The sequence below is a fragment of the Uloborus diversus genome, unplaced genomic scaffold, assembly GCF_026930045.1.
Source record: "Uloborus diversus isolate 005 unplaced genomic scaffold, Udiv.v.3.1 scaffold_1261, whole genome shotgun sequence".
NCBI lineage: Eukaryota > Metazoa > Arthropoda > Arachnida > Araneae > Uloboridae > Uloborus > Uloborus diversus.
The window spans coordinates 1-23,556 of NW_026557945.1; the positions used below are offsets into that span (position 1 = coordinate 1).

Sequence of the window (23,556 nt, forward strand, 5' to 3'; positions counted from 1 at the left end):
AAAATTTGTATTTATTATCTTCAAAAGATTTCTGAAGTTGACGAACAACATCTTCATTGGTATTTAAAAAAAACATTTAGAAAAATAAATAAATATTAGCCGCTATAATGCAACGAAACATTAAGTTTACGAACATGCTGATTCCAAGGAATATAAGGCATTACCGTAATACACAAAAATAGGCCTAAAGGTGTTTTATAACTTTAAAATTGACATCAGGTTGTATAACGCCCTGCCAGGAGTAAAGAGCACTGGCAGACATCACGAAATCACGATGAATTACTACGTGCAACACATTGTGGCTATGTGAGGTGAGAGAGAGCGAAAAAAATCGCTAGAAGTATTTAAAGTCTTCACATGGCTTTCAAATTAAGAATATGCAAAATACAAGATGTGTTGCCAATGAAAGAAAGTTAAAGATATGTTGCCAATCAAAAAGTAACTCAATCAAAAAAAAACTTCACGGTTATAAGATACAATGAACTTGTGACTCGGTTTACCCAAAAGTTCATTCATTTGACTGAGTTATTGCAACCGATCGCACACATGACGTCACAACGTGATGCAATGTTTACATCGAAAAAGGATTGATTCTGCATGAGGCAAAAACATATTTTTAATGTTTTTTTTTTCCAAATTAAGTGATTCTTTCACTTTTGTGAAAGTTTAAATTAAAAATCTAACATACAAGTTATATCCGAATGCAGGCACATTTTTCCACATTTATCAAAATCTGTCATATCGAAGCTATTACCACTTTGATTTGTCAATGAAAAGTAATAACATAATGATGTATGTCTTTTCAGTGTATGTCATTTAACAGTGTGAGTAATAAAACGCATTAGATTTTTTTTTCTTTTTTGTAGTTTATAAACCCTTTGCTTTCTCTTCTAAACAGCTTAGTTCCTTTATTTTAAATCATCAATTTGATGCATTTAATTTTTAAAATACCTCCAAATGAAGCCTTTTAATGGATAAATTAAAATTAACAAAGAGCAAATAAATGTAATTGAATATTGTAATGCTTTTAGGTCTTTGCATGAAAATTCCTTATTGATGATATCGTCTATAACCTGACCTGAATAATGCCAAGAATCATTCTGTAACTTTTATTTAAATAAATGGATAAAACATCTCATCACGAGAATAACATTTTCTATAAAATGAAACCAGAACGAAGTTTCTAGGATGAAAGGTTTTGGTTTTAAAGAGGAAAAACTACGATTTTTTGCTAAAAATCGCTGTTTTTCTTAACTTTAGCCTCTTTGCGGCACGTGTTAATATTATCGGATTAAGCTGAAACTTTGCAAATCATGTTTTCTAGTCCATTGGCACATTTTAGGGGGGTGCCGCGGAAGAAATTCGAAAATCGATTTTTTGTGACCACCCTAATGTCACAGATTTAGCTCTTTGCTAAGATTATGTACTTTTAAGTAAACAAATTTAGTTCCCGACATTACTATACATTTTTTTTGAAATTAAACGACTTTTAAAGACATAAATAGCAATGAAATGCGTAAAAGTATACGTACGCTAGCTTGAGTTAAAAAATCTTGAAACTGCTCATCTGAATAGTCAACAGCACAATTATTATGCTGAAATAATATAAAATGTCAGATTTTTGTTTTGTTTTGTTTCTTTACAGACTAACTCAAAATCTAACAGAACCTTATGCAAATTACTGATTCACAACACAACTAGACTAATAATTTGATAATTAATACAATTAAGTTAAAAGAACTAAAATAATAATAATAATATTTTAAAGAATAAGCCAATTTCAAGTGGCACAAGTTAAAATAACTTCCATTTTACAAAATAATTGAAATATTTTCAGGATTCACAAGGATCGAAACTTTAAGCATGGCATGCAGTTTTCTGTTGAGTTGATGTAGCCATGTTTCCAAAACATAGGTTTTACTCATACAAGGTAGAAATTCCGAAACTTTAACTTGATCTTCTTTAAAAATTCATAAAAGTTATTCTAATCCAATTTTGAAAAGATACTTTCAGCAAAATATATATAATTTCTTGCTTAATTCAGTTATTTCATTCACACATATGAAATATGATGTGTGAAAGGTTCAGAGTTTGTATGAATTTAGAAAGAAAAAAAAATATAAGGAGTTCAGAAAAAAAAAATGAGTGAGAAAAATTAAACAGAGCACGTGCAATAAGTAATAATTGTATTTTAATCACTGTGAATAAGGTTACACAAATCTTTAGTTTTCTTAAAATAGCACACTAACTTCTATACAATTTGTTATGTTTTCCAGACCCACATATTTGAAACATTTTTAAAACATATTTTGAATAAAAATCGGGAAACATTTGTGATAAATTGTATTTGGCCAAAGCAAACACTTGCTGTAATTAAAATTATCATTGACTGGTTAAAATTCAACATGTAAGTGAGAGGCAAATGGTTATGGTCATATATACAGTCCCAAAATCTATACGTAAAAAAAATGCTAAATAACAATTTGGGCACTCTATGCCTAAACTAGAAGGTACTCAAACTGACCATCCAGATTTTTACAAACTTTCAAAAATCTTAAACTTAGACATCCAAAATTTATATTTGACAACTGATTTTCAAAAAAAAAAAAAAAAAAAAATCTATCATTCAATTCATGATTTATGAGTTATTCATTTTGTAATTTGCTAAAAAACACTCAATTATAATATTTTAAATAACTACTTGCAGACAGTGCTTTAAAAAATTATAACTTTTTTCGCTACTTAAAATGTATTACCAATCATTCTGCATGACTGGGGTAAAAGACGCTTATCAGCACTCATTCACGTTGGTCGAATCGACCGAATGTTTGGTTTCACTTTCGTCTACCTTTGGCGGAACTCCGTAGTGGATGACGTCACATGGAAGCTTCTAGAAGGAATCTGATAGCACGTGTGCTTAATGACAGCAGTGACGAGTGTCCGTTCACGTGACTCCGATATGCTCATGACATGGGGGATATTTAAACTGCTCGGGGCTTACGTTCTTTCTCTTTGATTATCTCTCATCATCATAGGCGGTTGCTAGGCCGGCATTCGAACTTGCTTGTTCGTGCCGCTCGCTTTTCTTGAATATGATGAGCTTGTGTTAGCTTATTTCCTAAGGGTTTTTTTCGTCGAAGTACTTAGTCGATAGTCATGCAGTTTATATTTCATCATTGCTGTATTAGTTATCTCGTGCATTAATAGCATATATATATATATATATATATATATATATGTATATATATATATATGTATATATATATATATATATATATATATATATATATATATATATATATATATATATATATATATATATATATATATAATGATTATGTTTTTGGCATATTTTTATCATTTATAGAATGTTTTAGCTATTTACATAATAATTGTTTAATAAAACGTCATTCAATTTTGAAATAGTTTGTTAGTCTTTTTTCAGAACTCACTCTGCAAGTATTAAAGGAAATATTGGGGAGATATTATTATATTAGAAATTCTCCGCAGCAATAAATATTCCTTTTCCTCTTTGCCTCCTCACTGCACAAGCTTCTTAGCAGACGTTGAAATCATTTTTTCAACATTTGGTGTGATTCGCTCTAAACTTTGTAATTGAGAAACTGACAATGCTGAGAACTTGTTTTTCGTTTCAAATATTTTAGTAATAAATGGAAACTAATTCAACCACATTCATATTGCAACTCACAATAATCAGTATTAACTTGATTTTTTTTTAAAAGCAGCAATATTGATCTTTTGAATGAATGCTACACAATTTGCAATTCAAAATTTGCATTCAATCCAGAGGGATGTAGGGTGGTTCAAAAATACATGTTAAAAAAAGTTTCGCTTAGATAACAAGACACCCCTCAATATTTCTAGACTTGTAGATAACAATATCCTGGAAGAATTTCAGCTTCCCATTTCAACTGAAAGAGGGCGCTCGACCCCCTCCCCCAAAGTTCATAAGTATGGGGATGGGGATTAAAAAATACATTGAAATGAAAAAACAATGCTACTTATTAAAATATACACAATTAATATTGCAATAAAATAATTATTTACATATTGCAATAAAATAATTATTTACCAAAAACAGCTGGGGAAATGAAATGTTTCTAAATTTGTGACATTTTCTATGCTACGGCTAGTGTTAAATTGAGGAGTCATTGAGCAACCTCTTAACATTTGAGTAAGAAGCTAAAACTTTTACAGCATAATGCTATTAGTAAGTCTAAAACAAATAGGTGGGTCTTGGACTCTAGCTGAAAAAAAGTTTTTTTGAACCACCCTAATGGGGTGCTTGAGCTATGGCACACCCAAATTTTCTGAAGTATCTTTAAAAAGAGAGACAGAAAACCAAACCTCCTAAAACTTAGGTAAACTTGAAAGTTTCAATGGCAGCCACACTATGAACCTCCAGATGCACCGTTATCCAGAGTGTTAGATTTTTTTTTAAATATCACATAAAACTCACAGTACTTATCCTTAGAAACCTTAGAAACGTTTAATTCTTTTTTTTTTGTATCTATTTTTTTTTTATTGTAAAATATTTTTTTTTTTGAAATTTGCAAAGATAATAATTTGGCAGAAAAAAAACGTTTTAGCTTTTATAGTAAATATATATATATATATATATATATATATATATATATATATATATATATATATATATATAATGATCAAAATTGATGTAAAATATTCTACATTTAAACAGCGCATTGCAGCTACAGTAGTTAAATGTATTGAAAATATAGTAAAGTATGTAGTTTCACATACACGGGTAGCACAGAAATAAGTGTATGTAACAACGAAGATAAACAACAATAACAACAACAATAATGAAAATGGAACATTAAAAATAAACTAGGAACATTGAAAACAAGAATTAATGAAATCATGGGTATTAAACTGCTGCTACGTTTACGAAGAGCTGGAGCAGCTGGCATATTAAATATTCTGCAAGGTTTCTGTGCGGGTCATATCATACATGCAGCAAAAATTAAAAGTAAAAGTATGTGTATTTGACTTAACGAACTTATATGTGTAGCTACTTATTAGGCTTAATACAGTAAGCAGGAAAATTATAAAAGGTTGTATATGCTTATTGTTTGGATAAAATGCTATAAATTTTACACGTATAAATAGTATGCGTAAGGTTTATTAGTAATATGCTGTCATGTATTACCAACCCCCCAGCTCTGACCTGCAAAATAAAAGAGAAAAATTACATACCACATCAGGGGCGTAGCTAAGGGGGGGGTTTTGGGGACAACCCCCCCCCCCGAAAAGTTAGTCTCAAAAAAAAAGAGAAAAAGAAGAGAGAAGAGAAAGAAAAAAAAAGAAGAAAAGGGAAAAATTCCAAGCGATTATATATATATATATATATATATATGTTATATATATATATATATATATATGTTATATATATATATATATATATATATATATGTTATATATATATATATATATGTTATATATATATATATATATATATATATATGTTATATATATATATATATATATATATATATATATATATATATCGTCGACAACGTCTATGTTGTTGTCGACGAACTAAAACTAAAACGAAACGACTATGTTGTTGTCGAAAATCAATTTTGATCATTATATTATATAATACTTAGCATTTAATGCTGCTATTGCGCTTACGCTTTGTATTATTCTCCTCACCTCACATTGGGTTTGCATAGTCTGAGTGTATTTTGTTCAATGTTCTTTTCGCATGTTAGGTTACACCTACAAAAAATTCTTTAAAAAATTTTTCACACAGAACTTTTTCTCATGGCTGCTAAATGTAAAAAGAAAAATTGTAAAACTTGTGCAGTTAGTGGAGACTCTGTCGTTGTTGTATCTAATAGTCACACCCCATTTTGAAAATTAAATAACGTGATATATAAAATTACATGTTTAACTTGCTTTCAATGTTACATCGGACAAACCTCTAACGAACTGCATTTACGCATTAATCTACATCGTTCACAAATTAACAAAGCAGCCCGGCCCTCTTTCGAAATTAACCATTTTAAAATTCATTCTTTTGAAAATATCAAAATTGATATACTTGCACATCATGAAGATACAAATGAACGATTAAAGGCTGAAAATGATCTTATACTTAAAAACAAATCACTCTATCCATATGGACCGAATACCTATCTTAATTTTTTTAATATGCAGGATATCAAAAACATTTTCAGACTTTTTTACAATTTTAATACTAAAACTCGAATTTCCAGAGGCCACAGAGTCTCACATAAGAACAGTAAAATTATCACTAGCATTAACCTGAACCTTTGGTGCAAAGAGGTCGAAGATTCGTTTCTCAAATTATCTAATATCAATCACGTCAAAAACTATATTTTCAAGTTAAAAACTTCCACTTTGAAAAAATTGAAACAGTATCTTTCTAAATTTAAATTTGTCAATGAACAATGTAGAGATTTGATCTCTGGTCTTATAAACTACAGAATCGGGTTTGAATTTACAGTTAAAGAAAATATTTATTTCACTATTTCCTTCCAACAGAAAAGTTTCGATAATATTCCATTTCACAAAATTATTAATAAGCTGGCAAATTATTTTCCACTAAAAAATAAACAAATCATAACTGCCTTTAAGTATTGCAAGCCTTTTTGCAAAAGTATTTACAATTACCGTGATGTTGCTTTTTCGCATACTGCTGATGATTTTCCATGTTTATGCAATCAGGACAATTTTAAGGATTTTGTCGATGCTGATCACAAGCACGTAATTACTGGTAATTTAGATATTATAAAAAACACAAATGTCAGATATTTGATGAATCTTGGTGCAAAATTTAGACTCAATAGCACTTGCAAATTCAGTAAAGCAGTTCATATTTTTAAAGTTAACATTCTTCGATTCATTAAAAAAGTTGCTTACTCCCACGCAATACCTTTTGAAGCATTCCAAGAATGGAAAGATCTATTAATCATTGAATTTAAAACTTTTTTCGCTAAACAAATTAACAACGCAGAACACCAATATCAAAATTTGAAAAAAGATGAAATCGAATGTATCAACAATTTAAAAAAATTCTTTGTCTTTGTTCCAATTGATAAAGCTGCCAATAATTATGGTATCATTTGCAAACATTTCTACGTTAAACAAGTCTTACAAGAACTTAACTCGTCTCTTTATTACGAAAAATCGAATCTTTCTACAGATGTGATTATTAAACAGTTTATTGCATACAATAAACTTTGCAAATCGAATTTTTCATACAGTTTTACAATTTCAAATTGTCAAACCCTGCCTTTCGTATTTATGACGCCCAAATTCCACAAATCACCAGTTAAATTTCGTTTCATTTGTTCTACTACAAAAAGTTTTGGTAAAAATATCAACATCAAATTACAGTTTATTTTGAAAAAAATTTATGATTTTCTGAAGGTCAAATTTATGCATACGAGCTATTTCTGGTGCATTGACAACAGTTTCGAAATCATTAAAAATCTACAATGCACACCTAAATCAATTTACACATTTGACTTTGAGAATCTATTCTGCAACATTCCCATCGAGGATTTATATACAACTTTGTTAAGACTTTTTGACGTATTTTGCATTGGTGAGGAATTGGGCATCGACAGGAATTTTTTCAATAGTCTTTGTCATTTCTGTTTCTTTAACAATTTCGTGACTTTCAACAACTTTATTTTTAAACAAATACATGGAATTGGCATGGGCACCAACTATTCCAGCACAGCTGCTAATTTGTACCTTTTTTTCTATGAATTTAAATACACAGTACATTATAATAAAAAACATGATATTTTTAGGTATATAGATGACATCCTTATCTTCAACAAAAGTATGGATGACATTTTCCCTTTAATCTTTCCACAAAATCTACAACTCACTAAAGCCAATGACAACTTTCTGTCTGCAGATTTTCTGGACATTTCTTTCAAGATTGTTGATTCTAACCTTATTACAGATATTTTTGATAAAAAAGATAACTTCAATTTTTACACAAAAAGTATGCCACATTGGTACAGCAATTTACATAAAAAGACCTTCATTAATATTATAATTGGACAGCTCAGCAGATTTTTTAAAATTTGTAGTAACAATTCTCAATTTAATAAACAAATCTTCAAATTTGCTGCAAATCTCTATTATTACAATTTTTATCCTGCCAATTTCACATTTTATTATCATAATTTGTTCAAGAAATCTTTTCTTCAACATGGACAGATTTAGTTTCCAACCAAACAACTGCGATTTGGCAACAGTGTTACTGGGTAACTTTGATGATAAAGAGCGCTGAAATCCTTTCGACAGGAAGGTGCTTTTTGGATGCCCTGCCCCAGCGACCTGTTCGATTGGCGAGGCATCGGATTTTTAGTCTCTGGCAAATGGATACCTGGACATAGACATTGTTGTCGACGAAATGTTTGAAATCATGTGGTATGTAATTTTTCTCTTTTATTTTGCAGGTCAGAGCTGGGGGGTTGGTAATACATGACAGCATATTACTAATAAACCTTACGCATACTATTTATACGTGTAAAATTTATAGCATTTTATCCAAACAATAAGCATATACAACTTTTTATAATTTTCCTGCTTACTGTATTAAGCCTAATAAGTAGCTACACATATAAGTTCGTTAATTCAAATACACATACTTTTACTTTTAATATTTGCTGCATGTATGATACTGACTCGCACAGAAACCTTGCAGAATATTTAATATGCCAGCTGCTCCAGCTCTTCGTAAACGTAGCAGCAGTTTAATACCCATGATTTCATTAATTCTTGTTTTCAATGTTCCTAGTTTATTTTTAATGTTCCATGTTCATTATTGTTGTTGTTATTGTTGTTTATCTTCGTTGTTACATACACTTATTTCTGTGCTACCCGTGTATGTGAAACTACATACTTTACTATATATATATATATATATATATATATATATATATATATATATATATATATATATATAACTTTACTAAAGGGTAAGTTTAAGAATACTATAAGATACTAAAATAGAAAATTATTAAAAAGTACTCAATGTAAAAAAAAAAAAGCAAGTGCTCGTCGCAATTGCTTATTTCAGTTTTCAAAAGCATAAAAGATCATTCTAATTAAAATACCATTAATACTGCTAATCCTTTGATATCTATTTTTTTTTAAGTTACTGCCTTCAAAATAGTTTAAAAAATATTTTTTTTTATTGGTTAGGATTTCATGTTTTTTTTACATATATATAAATGTAATGTAATTAACATCTAAATCCTTGAAATCTGTTCTTAAAAAAATAAAGAAAAATCTCAAACCTTATTTAGAAGCACATCTATGAAAGTTTTGCGTGAATTTTTTGTTGATTCATCTAATGAAGTTGATCCTTCAGATGTGGGTGCGCAACTCTCCTCACGACTGAATGATAGGGACTTAGTGTGATATTTTTCATTTTCTGATTCCTAAGAAAAAAATGAAAGATAAATATATAAACATATATAAATCAAATGAATCGAGTCATTCTATTTTTAAACATACAATGTTTCTCAGTAGAAACAGAATGATTTTCATTCTTAAGCAGGGTTGGCAGGTTATTATAACATATCAGCATGGCTGCAATTTAAGTGATGCTTCTAAGACAGAAAATATTTGCCCTGTCCCCCCCCCCCCCCCATAAATGCTGAAGAGAAAAATAATAATTAATATATGTTGCTGATTTAGATGCGTTAAAACTGGGGGTTGAGCTTTATTTAATTTTTAGCAGTAAGAGAATAGTTCTAAGTGTAGAATTGAAGCAAAAATCTGCAGAGAAGGATTTTTCAAAATTATAGCTCTGAAAACGTAATTTTAAACTATCTTTGGTAATGTGTTAGGGTGATAGGAGTTCAAGGTTTTCCCTAAAAATTCAGCAAAAGTGAAGGCTATTTTTGATGATGTTAGGGAAAGCAATTTTATATAAATGTTCTAATTTTATTTACAACAAAAGTACTTTGATAAGAAAAATTTAATCTTACATTCATTTTTAAAAAAAATCTGAAAGTATATAAGATTTAAAACACTACAAAATATGAACAAAATGGTTGCAATAAACATGGGCAACCTGATTAGTGATAAACAACTTAACTTCTTGAATTTTCATTTATCAGAGAGAAATTGAGCAATATATGCTAATGGAAATGTTGAAGAAAAAATGGAACAACACCAAAATCATCCTTCAAAACTTGCTGGGTAAAAGATTGCAGATATACCACTGGGTGACACAAAGGGTTAAGCATTCAGTGTTTCTCATACTTTATGGTTTAGGATTAGACCAATACTGCTTCATTTTCAGTCATATACTTCAATTAGGAAACCTTTCAGGCTTTGCATTATTCCCTAACTGACATTTACATATGCACATTAATGTAAGAAAAATTTATTCTACAAATGTTAAGAAAACTTACTGAGCTTGAGCTATTTTTCAAAAGATTTTGTGAAAGCTCGTCAGAAGGAATGCAATCTAATTCAGTCTCAGTTGACTGCAAATGATCCATGTCATTATTGTCCAACTCTTGAATAAAACTTTCACGCTTCTAGAAATTAAAAAGAAATGCTTGGAAAAGTGAAATGGACCATAAAATATTACCTTTTACTAAAGCAATAGATACCTGTTATTAACTGACTTCAGAATGAAGTACAGTCCTTAAGCTTTAATTTGATTTAATTTATTTCAGCTATTTTAATTTTAAAAAAGAAAAATGTTTCAATAACCAGAAAATTTGGAATAGAAATATTTTTTAGGTAATAAAATGATAAGGGTTCATAAAATATAGTGTTCCCATGATATATGTACAAGCTACATATATTTCCTTTTTTTTAATGAAAACATTTTGAAAGTTTACAATGAACACATCATGATTAAAAGAATTGAGCGTATTCATCAGCAATAATTATAATTTTCTATGAAATGTGACTTTCTTTACAAAATAATTCAAATGTTTTCCAATGTGCAGTTTCCAATGTTCAGTGAAAATTTTTGAAAAGCTAGATTTTAAATAGCATAATAACTTATACAAAAATCTTATTACAGGGAATACCAATACAATGAAACATCAGTTTCAATGAAATAAATGTTTTGTCTAGTTTTAATTACCATTACATTGTTTTAATTCTATTACAATGAAATTCTTATTACAACATACAAAATTTAATTATAACGGGAATTTCAATTTGTAGAAATGCAATTGTGCTATAGCAGTGATATTGCAATAGCAAAATTGCAACACTTCAATTTTAGTTGTAGACAGCTATGCAAAACTCAAAAGAGAAAAGTATAAGTAAGTACGTCAATAAAATAAATATTGTTACAAGTTCTGTAAATAGTAATTATTGTAGTAACGTAACCTGTAAACAGTTTCCCGTAATGAATATATAATCCTTATACATTCGGCTAAAGTATACGACCCCCCTATTTCTTTTTTGTTCATTGATAAAATTTGATAACGGTCTACTATTTTCGAGAAGCGTTTGGAATCTTGTGGAATATTTGAGAGATTTCTTTCGATGTTTATAAAAGCGTCCCGCGTGATAAAAAGTTAGTTTCAATTGAGAATTTGTACTGAGAGTTGATTAGCTCTGTTTATTGCGGGGCATTTCGCTGTGTTGTTTTCGTATTTGAAAGTAAGTACATGTGTAACCGTTGAGTTTACGGTGTTGAGTGATACTTGTTTAATTGCTGATGATTAATTTAGCAGTTGTTGACGCTCTTTCCTGTACATAGTGTAAATAAATTTCCTGTATTTTTAATCAAGAACTGTGTCGTCCTTTCAAGAAAGTTGGAAGCCGCACCGGATCCGTTACAATTGGCGCCCAACGTGGGGCTACTTCAGGACTTTCTTGGAGTAAGTGTGACTTTGGACATTTTTTCATAAAAACTTTTTGAATTTGGACTTTATTTTTATGGTGATTACTCGCGCAATGGATGAACAATTAAAACAACTTCTTGACGCAATCAACTCTGTGAAGAGTGATATGGCGGCTAATCAAGAACAATTAAAAAATGATATGGCGGCTAATCAAGAACAATTAAAAAATGATATGGCGGCGAATCAAGAACAATTAAAAAATGATATGGCGGCTAATCAAGAACAATTAAAAAATGATATGGCGGCTAATCAAGAACAATTTAAAAAATGAATTGGCGACTAACCAGGAACAGTTAAATAGTGATTTAACTGCTAAAATTACTACAAGTCAAGATGAAATAAAAAGTGACCTAACGTCGATGAAAACCATGATGGAGAATCAACTAACCACCATGGGAGATAAAGTTGATGCTCTGGAAGAAAAATTTGATACTGTGGAAGAGCGCATCGCCAATGTGGAAAATAAGTTGGAAGAAGAAGACAAGAAATTTACTTCATTTAAGGAAGAAATAATTAAGGACATGGAAAGGAGATTGGCGACCGTAGAAAGCAGCTCTGTACAGTTTGGCGCTCCCACATCGGTTGCTCGACCGTCCATTAAACTTGCCACATTCAATGGGAAAACTTCGTGGCAGGTTTACAAAACTCAATTCATGATAGTGGCGGAAACGAACGGATGGGACTCTGCTACCAAGGCCTGCCATCTTGCAGCATCCTTGAGAGGTGACGCAGCGGACATTCTTCAGACCCTTTCGGACAGCCAGCGCCTGGATTTCGCCGCCCTCACATCTGCGCTGGAGCTTCGCTTCGGTGAGAAGTGCCAGAAAGATTTCAGGCGACTCCAGTTGAAGTCCCGTTTCCAGAAAACCGGGGAAACCCTGCAAGAGCTAGCGGTGGACGTCGAGAGACTGTCTCATCTTGCTTTTTGCGACTGTCCTGCGGATGTTCGAGACAACCTGGCACTCAACTACTACATCGACGGGGTTCGAGATCCGGAAATCCAGAAAGCTCTACAGATGGCGGATGTCAAAGTCCTGAATTCTGCTGTTGTGTATGCGATGAAGTTGGAGGCCACCCAGCAAGCAACCCGCAAGGATCGTCATTCAATCTGCGGCGTGAAAACTGATGAGTCTGATCCGGTTTTGTCACGTTTGCTGAACTTGAAAAGCAAATAAAAGAAATTGCAGGAACCCTCAAAAGGATTTCGGCTCCCAAGGACCAAAATCGACAACCACTTAAGTGCTGGAAATGCGGCGGCGAGGGTCACGTACGAAGAAACTGTGAAGCTCGCCAAGAAACCAGAGGAAAGAGCACCTCTCCCTCTCAGGTCCAGGAAAACTAAGCCATGGCAATCTCGAGGGGCGGAGGTCGCCAAATTGGAATGAGCCCCATCTTAAAGTTTCCAGATTTCATCGACAAGTGGCGGCAGTAATGAACTGTTTGTTTACGCATATGTAAACGGGTTTCCCTGCAAACTGATTATTGACACTGGAGCCAATGTTACAATCATTAGAACAGATGTGGCTCGTCAATTTGGACTCAACATTCTGTGGACGCCGCCCTGCGTTACCCTCCAAACTGTGACAGGTGACAAGATCGAGATTGAAGGTAAAGTGAACTTAGAAATTGTGTTTGGAAATACCATTGACCATCATACCGCATTCGTTGCTGCTATCACAGACCCCTTCATTCTCGGATTGGACTTTTTAAAGAAGTATGACTTCAACCTCAACTTCAAGACTAATGAGCTGCACTCGATGAGAGAAGACATAGCCGTTTTCCCCACAGAAAGTGATGTAAAATCCGCTTATAAAATAATAGCCCAAACAGATTTATCGATTCCCTCAAGGTCAGAATCATTAATACCTGGCTCCATTGAAGAAAGCAATAGTTTTCGATTTGGACTCATTGAATACCCCCACTTCAGCAATAACCCAAAGGAGTGCTGGTAGCATCTATGCTTGTGGACCTTTCTAAAGATGTAATTCCTGTGCGAGTCGTCAACGTGAGTGAAAGGCCAAGGAATATCCGGAAAGGTGAAGTGTTGGCAACTTGTACTCCAGTAAACTGCATCATTAGAAGAATCAATTTCCCCAAGACTGTGTCTTCTGAGTCCTTGACATCGAAGTTAATTGGGAGTTTGCCGTTATCGAAGATCAAAGAACTGCTGCGGAACAACTGGTGGACGACTTCAAGCATCTGTTTTCATCTACATTGGAGGATGTTGGCCGTACGAATTTAAAGCAGCATAGGATCTACACTGGCGAATACCCCCCTATTAAACAGCATCCAAGACGACTACCGTTCGCCAAGAAGGAAAAGGTTGAGACCCTCCTGAAAGAGATGCAGGAGAATGATGTAATCGAACCTTCATCCAGTCCCTTGGGCATCTCCCATCGTCTTGGTCAGAAAGAAAGATGGTTCCACCAGATTTTGTGTCGATTACCGACGGCTGAATGAAATCACCAAGAAAGACAGTTACCCTCTTCCACGGATAGACGACACCCTGGACACTCTTTCCGGACACAAGTGGTTTTCGACCCTGGACTTGAAGAGCGGCTACTGGCAGGTTGAGATACATCCTGATGGCCGAGAGAAGACAGCGTTTACAACTGGACAAGGCTTATGGCAGTTTAAAGTGATGCCCTTTGGCCTCTGCAATGCACCAGCTACGTTCGAGCGTCTTATGGAGACAGTGTTAAGAGGACTTTCCTACGAATCCTGTCTGGTCTACTTAGACGATATCATCATCGTGGGACGCAGTTTCGAAGAACATCTGGCAAATCTTAGAAAGGTGCTGCAAAAGCTTAAGGAAGCCAATCTGAAGTTAAGCCCATCCAAATGTAATTTGTTCCGCCAGGAAGTGAACTACCTTGGTCACATCATCTCTTCTGAGGGTGTACAAACCGATCCAGAGAAGGTATCTGCGGTCAAGTGTTGGAGTCGTCCCGAAAACATCCATCAGCTGCGAAGTTTCCTGGGGCTCTGCACGTACTACAGGAAGTTTGTGAAGGGTTTTTCCAACATTGCACGACCTTTGCATCAGCTGACAGAAAGCAAGCAAAAGTTTGAATGGTCCAAAGAATGCGAAGATGCATTTCTACGACTGAAAGAGGCTTTAACATCAACGCCTATTCTCAAATATCCTCAGCCTGGAAAATCCTTCATCCTAGACACTGATGCGAGCCACGAAGGCATCGGAGCTGTTTTATCCCAAGAAATTGACGGCAATGAACATGTCATCGCTTACTGGAGCGAATGCTTATCAAAGTCGGAGCGAAATTACTGCGTCACCAGAAAGGAGTTACTGGCCATAGTGAAAGCTGTAGAACACTTCCATCATTACCTCTACGGCCGAAAATTTCTGCTTCAGACGGATCATGCCTCGTTAACTTGACTTTTGAACTTCAAGAATCCAGAAGGCCAGATAGCCAGGTGGATACAGCGGCTCCAGGAATATGACATGGAGATCAAGCACCGAAAAGGGTTGTCTCACGGTAATGCAGATGCTTTATCAAAGAGACCCTGTCCTGAGAACGGCAATTATTGTTCCCGAATCGAGAAACAGTATGGAACGACTAGCCCTACTGCCTATCAGGTGACAGTGACTCCAACATCATCAGAACCTGATCCATGGAGTGACGACCAAGTTCGAAAAGATCAACTTGAAGACCCCGACATAAAACCAATTTTGGAGTTCATGGAGAGTGACAGTCGGCAACCTAGCTGGCAGGACATTTCCATCTTCAGTCTTGCAACAAAAAGATACTGGGCTTTATGGAACTCGCTCCATTTACGGAACGGCGTGCTACACCGAAAATGGGAATCTGATGACGGCAAAAACATCTAGGAGGCAGTTACTACTTCCCCGATCAAGGATTTTAGATGTTAGTAGTGCGAATGGAGGACATTTTGGTGTCTTGAAAACCCTCAATAAAGTTCGGGAGCGATTCTTCTGGAGCAAAGCGAAGTGGTGCCATTCTTGTGATGCCTGTGCTGCTCGTAAAGGACCGAAGAAAAGAAGCAGAGGGAAGATATATCTGTACAACGTTGGAGCTCCTTTCAAACGAATTGGGATCGACATCCTGGGTCCTCTACCAAGAACTGCTGATGGAAACAAATACATTCTTGTTTCCATCGACTATTTCACCAAATGGCCCGAAGCGTATCCCATTCCAGATCAAGAAGCTACCACCGTAGCAGAGACTCTAGTCCAACATTGGATCTCGAGATATGGAACACCTTTGCAGATTCATTCGGATCAAGAGAGGAATTTCATCTCTGCTGTGTTTAAGGGCCTAAGTCAAATGCTCGGAATTGAGAAAACTGGGACAACACCACTACACCCACAATCGGACGGCATGGTGGAGAGAATTAACTGCACAATCCTGAATAATCTCTCGCTTATGGTCTCCAGAAATCAACAGGATTGGGACAAGAAGCTACCTTTGTTCCTGCTGGCCTACCGCAGTGCTGTCCACGAGACTACCCGATATGCCCCATCTCAGATGCTCTTCGGACGAGAGCTTCAGCTACCTTGTGATCTCGAGTTCGGTTGTCCTCTGGATGCGTCTTCATCGCCTGAGGAGAACATCCAGGATCTCCAGGCCCGGTTGGAAGACGTTCATAACTTCGCACGAGAGCGAATCAACATCGCGGCGGAGAAGATGAAGACCCGATACGACACAAGGTCTACTGGACATGAATTTAACGAAGGCGACAAGGTTTGGTTATGGAATCCCATCCGACGGAAAGGTCTTTCACCCAAATTGCAGTCGCATTGGGATGGACCCTACAAAGTCCTTAACCGACTGAATGACGTCGTAGTGAGGATCCAAAAATCACCTAATGCAAAACCTAGGGTTGTACATTATGATCGGTTAGCCCCATACTATGGCCATAGTTCATGAGTATGACGTAAACAACCATGGTTGATAACATAAAAGTTGTAGATAATTTTTTTGCTTTTAATGTTTAGTAATATTTCTTGTTATTATTGTGTTTCCTATGCATTATTGGTTATTATTTAATGTGTATATTTGTGAACTTGTGATAGAAGTTTGGCACCCTTTCTGGGGATTGTACTGCCTTGGACGTGCAGTCCTTAAGAAGAGGGCAATGTTACAAATTCTGTAAATAGTAATTATTGTAATAACGTAACCTGTAAATAGTTTCCAGTAATGAATATATAACCCCTGTACATTCGGCTAAAGTATACGAACCCCCTATTTCTTTTTTGTTCATTGATAAAATTTGATAACGGTCTACTATTTTCGAGAAGCGTTTGGAATCTTGTGGAATATTTGAGAGATTCCTTTCGATGTTTATAAAAGCGTCCCGCGTGATAAAAAGTTAGTTTCGATTGAGAATTTGTATTGAGAGTGTATTAGCTCTGTTTATTGCGAGGCATTTCGCTGTGTTGTTTTCATATTTGGAAGTAAATACGTGTGTAACCGTTGAGTTTACAGTGTTGAGTGATACTTGTTTAATTGCTGATGATTAATTTAGCAGTTGTTGACGCTCTTTCCTGTACATAGTGTAAATAAATTTCCTGTATTTTTAATCAAGAACTGTGTCGTCCTTTCAAGAAAGTTGGAAGCCGTACCGAATCCGTTACAATATTAAGTACAAAAATATTTATTTTGTGGCATATAATTTTAACGAATGAAGAATAAAGAACATAAAGTTCAGAAGAGACACAAGATGGTCTTCTGTTTTTATTTAAATTATTTTTTAGAATACAGTAAAATGATGTTAAATCAAATATCAAGGGACTGTTAATTTTGTTCCTTGCAATGGAATTTCTTAGTAGTGGAGTTCAATTGGAAATTAAAAATAAATTAAAATGAATAGAAAACTTTGGCAATATATGTAATTCTGAAGCAGGAATCTTCAAAGAAAAATGTTTTAAAATCGTACAAAATATCAATATTACATAATCACTAAAAAATTGGCAGCATAAAGTTTGTTTTTTATTGACTGAAAAAATTACTTACTATCATTGCAATGATCTTCAAATGGTACAACATACAAATTTATCGCGAAAAGTCCGTATTTGTTAATTTTTTTTTGTACAAGTGGGTTTGTAGTTGTTCATAATAAGAAGTTGAGTAGTTAAATAATATCAGAAAAAATGTAATGTGGTTCCTTTCTCAGAGAGGAAAGAAAATTGCGCCATTTCTAAACTTGCCAAGACTTCAACAGAGATAATTTTAAGAGTAAAATAAAATAAAATAATTATAACATCACATTTTTTCAGACTAAGAATGTGGGGTAAGTTGGTATACTCTTTGTGGGGCACGTTGGACCAGACCAACCTACCCTACATTATTTAAAAACTTTTTTTTTCTCTTAAATCTCAATAATTATAACAATATTCTAAGTAAAGGTTTGTCTTAAGTCTGAAACTGCAGCAACAAAAATTAAATGGAATGTGAAATAGAATAAAAATACAACAAAATTCTGTCTTAGAGAAGATCTCCCCGACCCTCCAACCAAAGATTGTTGAGATCAAATGCATGAAAGATTTTAACAGATTCATACCACATTTCGATAGTTTTGAACATTTGTTTCAAGGGAGTCTGCCTGCATAACAACAAATTGATACTGGATTTTACATCTCATTTTCGGCAACAAATTACCACAAATCCCCAATTTATGACATTACTTTGTTTGAATTGAAATTAACAATGATTTTCCTATAAAAAAAACTAAAAGAGTTCTTAACGAATAACCTTTGTGCTTGAAAATTAAATGAATGAATTATCATCATTTTAATGCACAAAAATTGCAAATTACGGTTGCAGAGACGTGTTTCGGGGTTAAAAAGGACCCCTTTTTCAATGCAAAGAAGTGGGAGCTTTTGGATGATAAGTCATTTGAGGAAAGCTGTCCTCGGATGACTTGTAGTCCGGAAACACGTGTCTGCAGTAATTTGCAGTTTTTGTGCACTTAAACGTTGGTAAATCATTCATTTAAAGAATTCTTTTCGAACATTGGATAAAAAGGGAATTTCGGGGTGAGTAAAAGGTAAATTTAGGCTGAAATTTGATAGAAAAATTTTCAAAAATAACAACTTAATTCACTTTATAGAAAGAAGTAAAATGTTTACCATCTGAAGGTGCTTTGGAATCCCATCAAAAATTTCTGGAACAGCATTTTTATGAAGTCGTATCTTGGCTGTAGATGTGCGGTCAAACATCTCTTCTGAAAAGTGTTTTGAACAAAGTGCGCTGTTTGTAGATGGTTGCCATATTTCCCCAGTAGTTGGATCTTTGCGACAAACAGCTCTAATCCACATCATCCTAAGCTTTGGATCCTTAGGAAACCTATAAAAAATACATTTCAATTAGGTACGCTGACACATAACAACTAATATGTATGCATAGAAAATATTTAGTTTTGCAATACTTTGATTTGTGAACACTTTTTTTTTTAATGCACGCCTCACTTGCTCTGATTATACACGCCGTGTACTTCTGAACATTTAGATTTTCCAAACCCAAACTATTTTTTGACATAGCTGAGGACCTAAAATTTCACTCCTAGCTAATCTTTGAAAGACTTAAAATTTTGTGAAAAAAAAAGAAGAGCTTATTTACTGAATAACTCAAATAATTCTGCTTTTAAGACAGAAGTAGTACTTAAAACTGCCTTAAGAGCTTTCTTTTTTTTCAGGGGCTCTCAGCTGGTAGCTCATTGACCTTCCAAAAAAAAAAACCCCCTCATTCAGCAAATTATGCTGATGATTCGGCAACTTTGGTGAAAATATTGCAACATTGAGATTTTTCCTTCTTTTTGAAAAGTTTTTTAACGATGCTAGTGTTCCTTCTCATTAAATGTTATGCATGTATTGTATGATAACCAGGGGCGCACATAAGGGAGGGGTCCAGGGGGTCTGGACCCGTCTCATCGCTCCTGATTTTTTTCCAGAATAATTTTAGTTTTCATAAATAAAAAAATTTACTTTCTTTTCTCTCTTCCATCCTTGTTAACATACAACGCCTTCTGACTCTCATTACTGAACTATTCATCGACTTCCTATCGTACAATTGATAAAATCAAAAGAATGCTTGGCAGCATACTGGTATCTAATAGGAGAATAGGGTTTTAACTCTCTCGACCCTCCCTTTGAAAAACTCCTGTATGCACCACTGGTGATAACGTAACATTCGGGGGGGAAAAAATCCCTATCAAAGATTAAAATTTGAAGGCACCTCTGTGTGGTTTCATAAACAGCAATGATAGCAAAGCTTTAGGGACAAAAACAGGATCATCTTCAGTGGGGGATACATGGGGGGCTCATGACCCTCCCCCCCCCCCAAACCCGCAACAGTATTGGAATGTCTGCTCAAAAAAACAAAAAACTTGACGGAAACCATAAGAAAATGTAAATATATTTTTGAATTCAATTTTTTGGGGCATTACAGGAAGGGCTGGATACAAGGAAGGGGAGGATTATGGGGGGTTGAGCCCCCCACCGTCTCAATCTGCTACAATACTTTGAAATTCGTTATAATTTTCATTGCATTTAAGTAGAGAAAATAACTGCTCGAAAAAATGAAAGAAAAGCCTGACCGATACCATATAAAACTTGAGCTTTCGCACAGTTTCAGAAATTTTCAGTCTTCAGAAATTTTTGCTTTATTCCTCTATTACCCCTGCAAAATCAATATATGAATTTATCATGTGCATAAAACATTTTTTATTAGATTCGTAGTATTTATGTATTGTGTTGGCTGGTGTGAATACTGATCTAGAGCATGTTCAGGTTGGGTCGATCCAGGTTTTATTTTTTAGGTCTGGATTTTGTGAAAAAGTAAAATATTTTTGTGAGTTTTCTTTATTTTTGCAAAAAAGAAATTTTCATGAATTTTCTCTTTTTTTTGGAAAAACGTAATATCAAAGCATTTTTAGTCTTCATACTTTATTGAGAAAGCCCTGTATGTATAATAAGTCTAGTAAGAGCAAATGATGTAATGCATAAAAAATATGCTTAAAATTCTTGGATTTAATCAAAGATCTTAAAAAGTGATGCATTCAAACAAATTTTAATAGCAGAGTATCTGTAGGGTCACTTTTACGACGCGGAATTTTTTGAATGGGGCCGCTCTTATGATGCAGACTTTTGTGAATGGGACCACTTTTATGATGTGGAATGTTGTGAAGGGGCTGCAAAGCAGACCCAATTTTGACCTATATCCACTCTGAGGTTGTGATACAATTTAACAAGAAAATTGTAGCACACATGACTTCATTCTTGAGCTTGATCCCCCTTAAAATGAAATCCTGCATTCACCCCTGATCATCTTGAAGTTTTTTTTATGTGCATTGAGCAGAAATGAAAGGTACTTGAATATTAAGAAAAACGTAACTGAATCCTAGTTCTACGAAGCTTATGAGAGAGTGGCCGTGGAGAGTCTGCTAGTACAGATTCTGATGTAGAATCACCTCCATTTAATTGGCAAACATAAAATTTTGCAAATATTTTACTGCAACCCCTAGAAAATTCTGAAGATGAATTGTGCTTAACAAACTGATGTTTAAAGATGGGATAAAAAGAAATATGAGCAGTCAAAAAATGTATATTTTCAAAAGTTTGTTTAATAAAATTTATTCTCTGTAAAGATTTTTTATAGTATTTAAATGTATTACATACAAATAATAAATTTTACCAAGCTATAAGTGTTATAGTCTACATCTATGACACACAGGGTTGGCTTTTTGCCGGCAGAAACTGGATTTTGCCCTGCCAGTGGCAGAAACTGGTTATAACCGGCAAAAACTGGTAGAAACTGGCAAAAACTAGAAAACGTTATTAATAGCTCTAGTAATTACTTAATGACAGGTAATTAAGTAAAATGAAAAATAGAACTCCATTTCGTCATTGCAAAAACTTAATATAATAGTTATTTAATAATTAGTGTAAAAATATATTAAATAACAAAACTGACATTTCCAAAGCAAAGTAAAATTTATCATAGTTGAAATTGCTATGTGTTAGAAATTTTAGCCTTGTAATGTTGAAAGTAACAAATTTTTCAGTTTGTTGTTTACAATTATTTTGTTTTCATTTAATATAAAGTGTAATATATATAACAAATATTTAAGTAAAAATACAGATTTGTTTTATTTCATTAAACTCTAAAATACAAGAACTTGCCATTTTACACTTAATATAACTGAATAAAGCTATTCTCAAAGAACTTAATCAAGCAGTTACTGATAATCATTTACTCGCCTATATGCTCCATCCAAAGTATTTGGGAGTAAATTTATCATGTAATCAAGAAGAAAGTGCCCGCACTTTACTCACAAATATTAACCCTGATTATGTACCTCATACCATTACTTTACAAAACAAATCGGTCCTTTTTCCCAAAACCTATTTTTCCAATCACGTTGTAACAACTACTCCAAATACCGCATGGTGGTCCAGTTTGAAAAAATGTGCTATAGATGAAAGTTTTGTGAATCTTGCTTGTTCTTTGAGGATAATGCCAGCTAGTTCTGCTGGGATTGAAAGAATCTTCTCAAATTTCTCCATTGTGCACAACAAATTGGGAAATTGGTTAGGTTTAGAAACAGCGTCAAAACTTTTATTTTGTTACAGGCTGCTGCAGTGTGAAAACAATGTAAAATTTGATTTTGAATGGTGATAGTGTTGTAAATAAATTGTATTTGGGTTAATATTTAATTAATTTTCTTATACATTTTCTACTGTATGTCAGGAATTGCATTTATGTCATTTTTTGAGTTTCTGCCATAAATGTGGCAGAAAGGGGTTTTTGCCATGCCGGTTTCAACCGGTTTCTACCAGTGGTTTTTACCGCCTCGGCAGAAACCTGCCAACCCTGATGACACACTATTACTGAGAAAGATAATAAAACTTATGTTTCAGCCCTTGAAACTTCAAGTTATCAAGAGTTGACTGCATTCAATGCTTCCCCAATACGTAATAAACAAGTACCTTTTTGCAAAAAAGGAAACGGTAGCAACACAAATTTATAAATGCACAAATTAACGAAGAATTGCAGTTTTTTCGTAAACTTGTACGTTGTTTCATCATATTCCAAACCAAATCAAATATTCTGCAGTATTTTGCTCGATGCCTCATCTACAAACTCGATGATTTTTACGTACCTATGAAAAGTGATTCCCGGATCTCTCTTGTTGATTTTACTAGAACAACCATAAGCTTCACATTCACCCATTACTTATTGACAAATGGGAATTTAGATTAAATAAAATGCTTCCAAAATGCAGCAGTTAAAAAGAAATAGATAATAGCGATTGGATCGTTATTTCTTGTTAGAATGAATGTTAATCCCGAAAAGTAAAAAAAAAAAAAACAATTTTAAAGAAAATTTTCAACACTAACAAAATTTGTTTTCCTCCTCCAAAATTATGGAAAGCATGCCTTTTTTGATGAAAAAGTTGAAGCTATAAAATTTTAAATATTAGTGACATTTTAAATTTAAAAAAAAACAGCTTCTATTTCTAATTGAAATCTTTGAACTCCAAAAAATGAAAAGTGAAACATCAACATCTTTGAGTCAGTTGCAGTTAAATAGAAAATCGTTTTTACTTTGCTTTTATTTCTTTTATATGATCTTCAACATGAAAGTTTAAATAATTA

General features: G+C 33.6%; 1 protein-coding gene across 1 annotated transcript; it reads right to left on the reverse strand.

Annotated features, from left to right (window-relative positions):
* Positions 1-1,534: 1,534 nt before the first annotated feature.
* On the reverse strand, positions 1,535-23,456 carry LOC129232551 (uncharacterized; the record flags this gene model as incomplete). Its single annotated transcript, XM_054866685.1, is given in 5 exon segments — positions 1,535-1,595; positions 9,333-9,476; positions 10,458-10,586; positions 19,030-19,246; positions 23,061-23,456. Coding segments are annotated over 5 exon segments (622 nt in total), but the record flags the coding sequence as incomplete, so codon positions are not given.
* Positions 23,457-23,556: the final 100 nt, after the last annotated feature.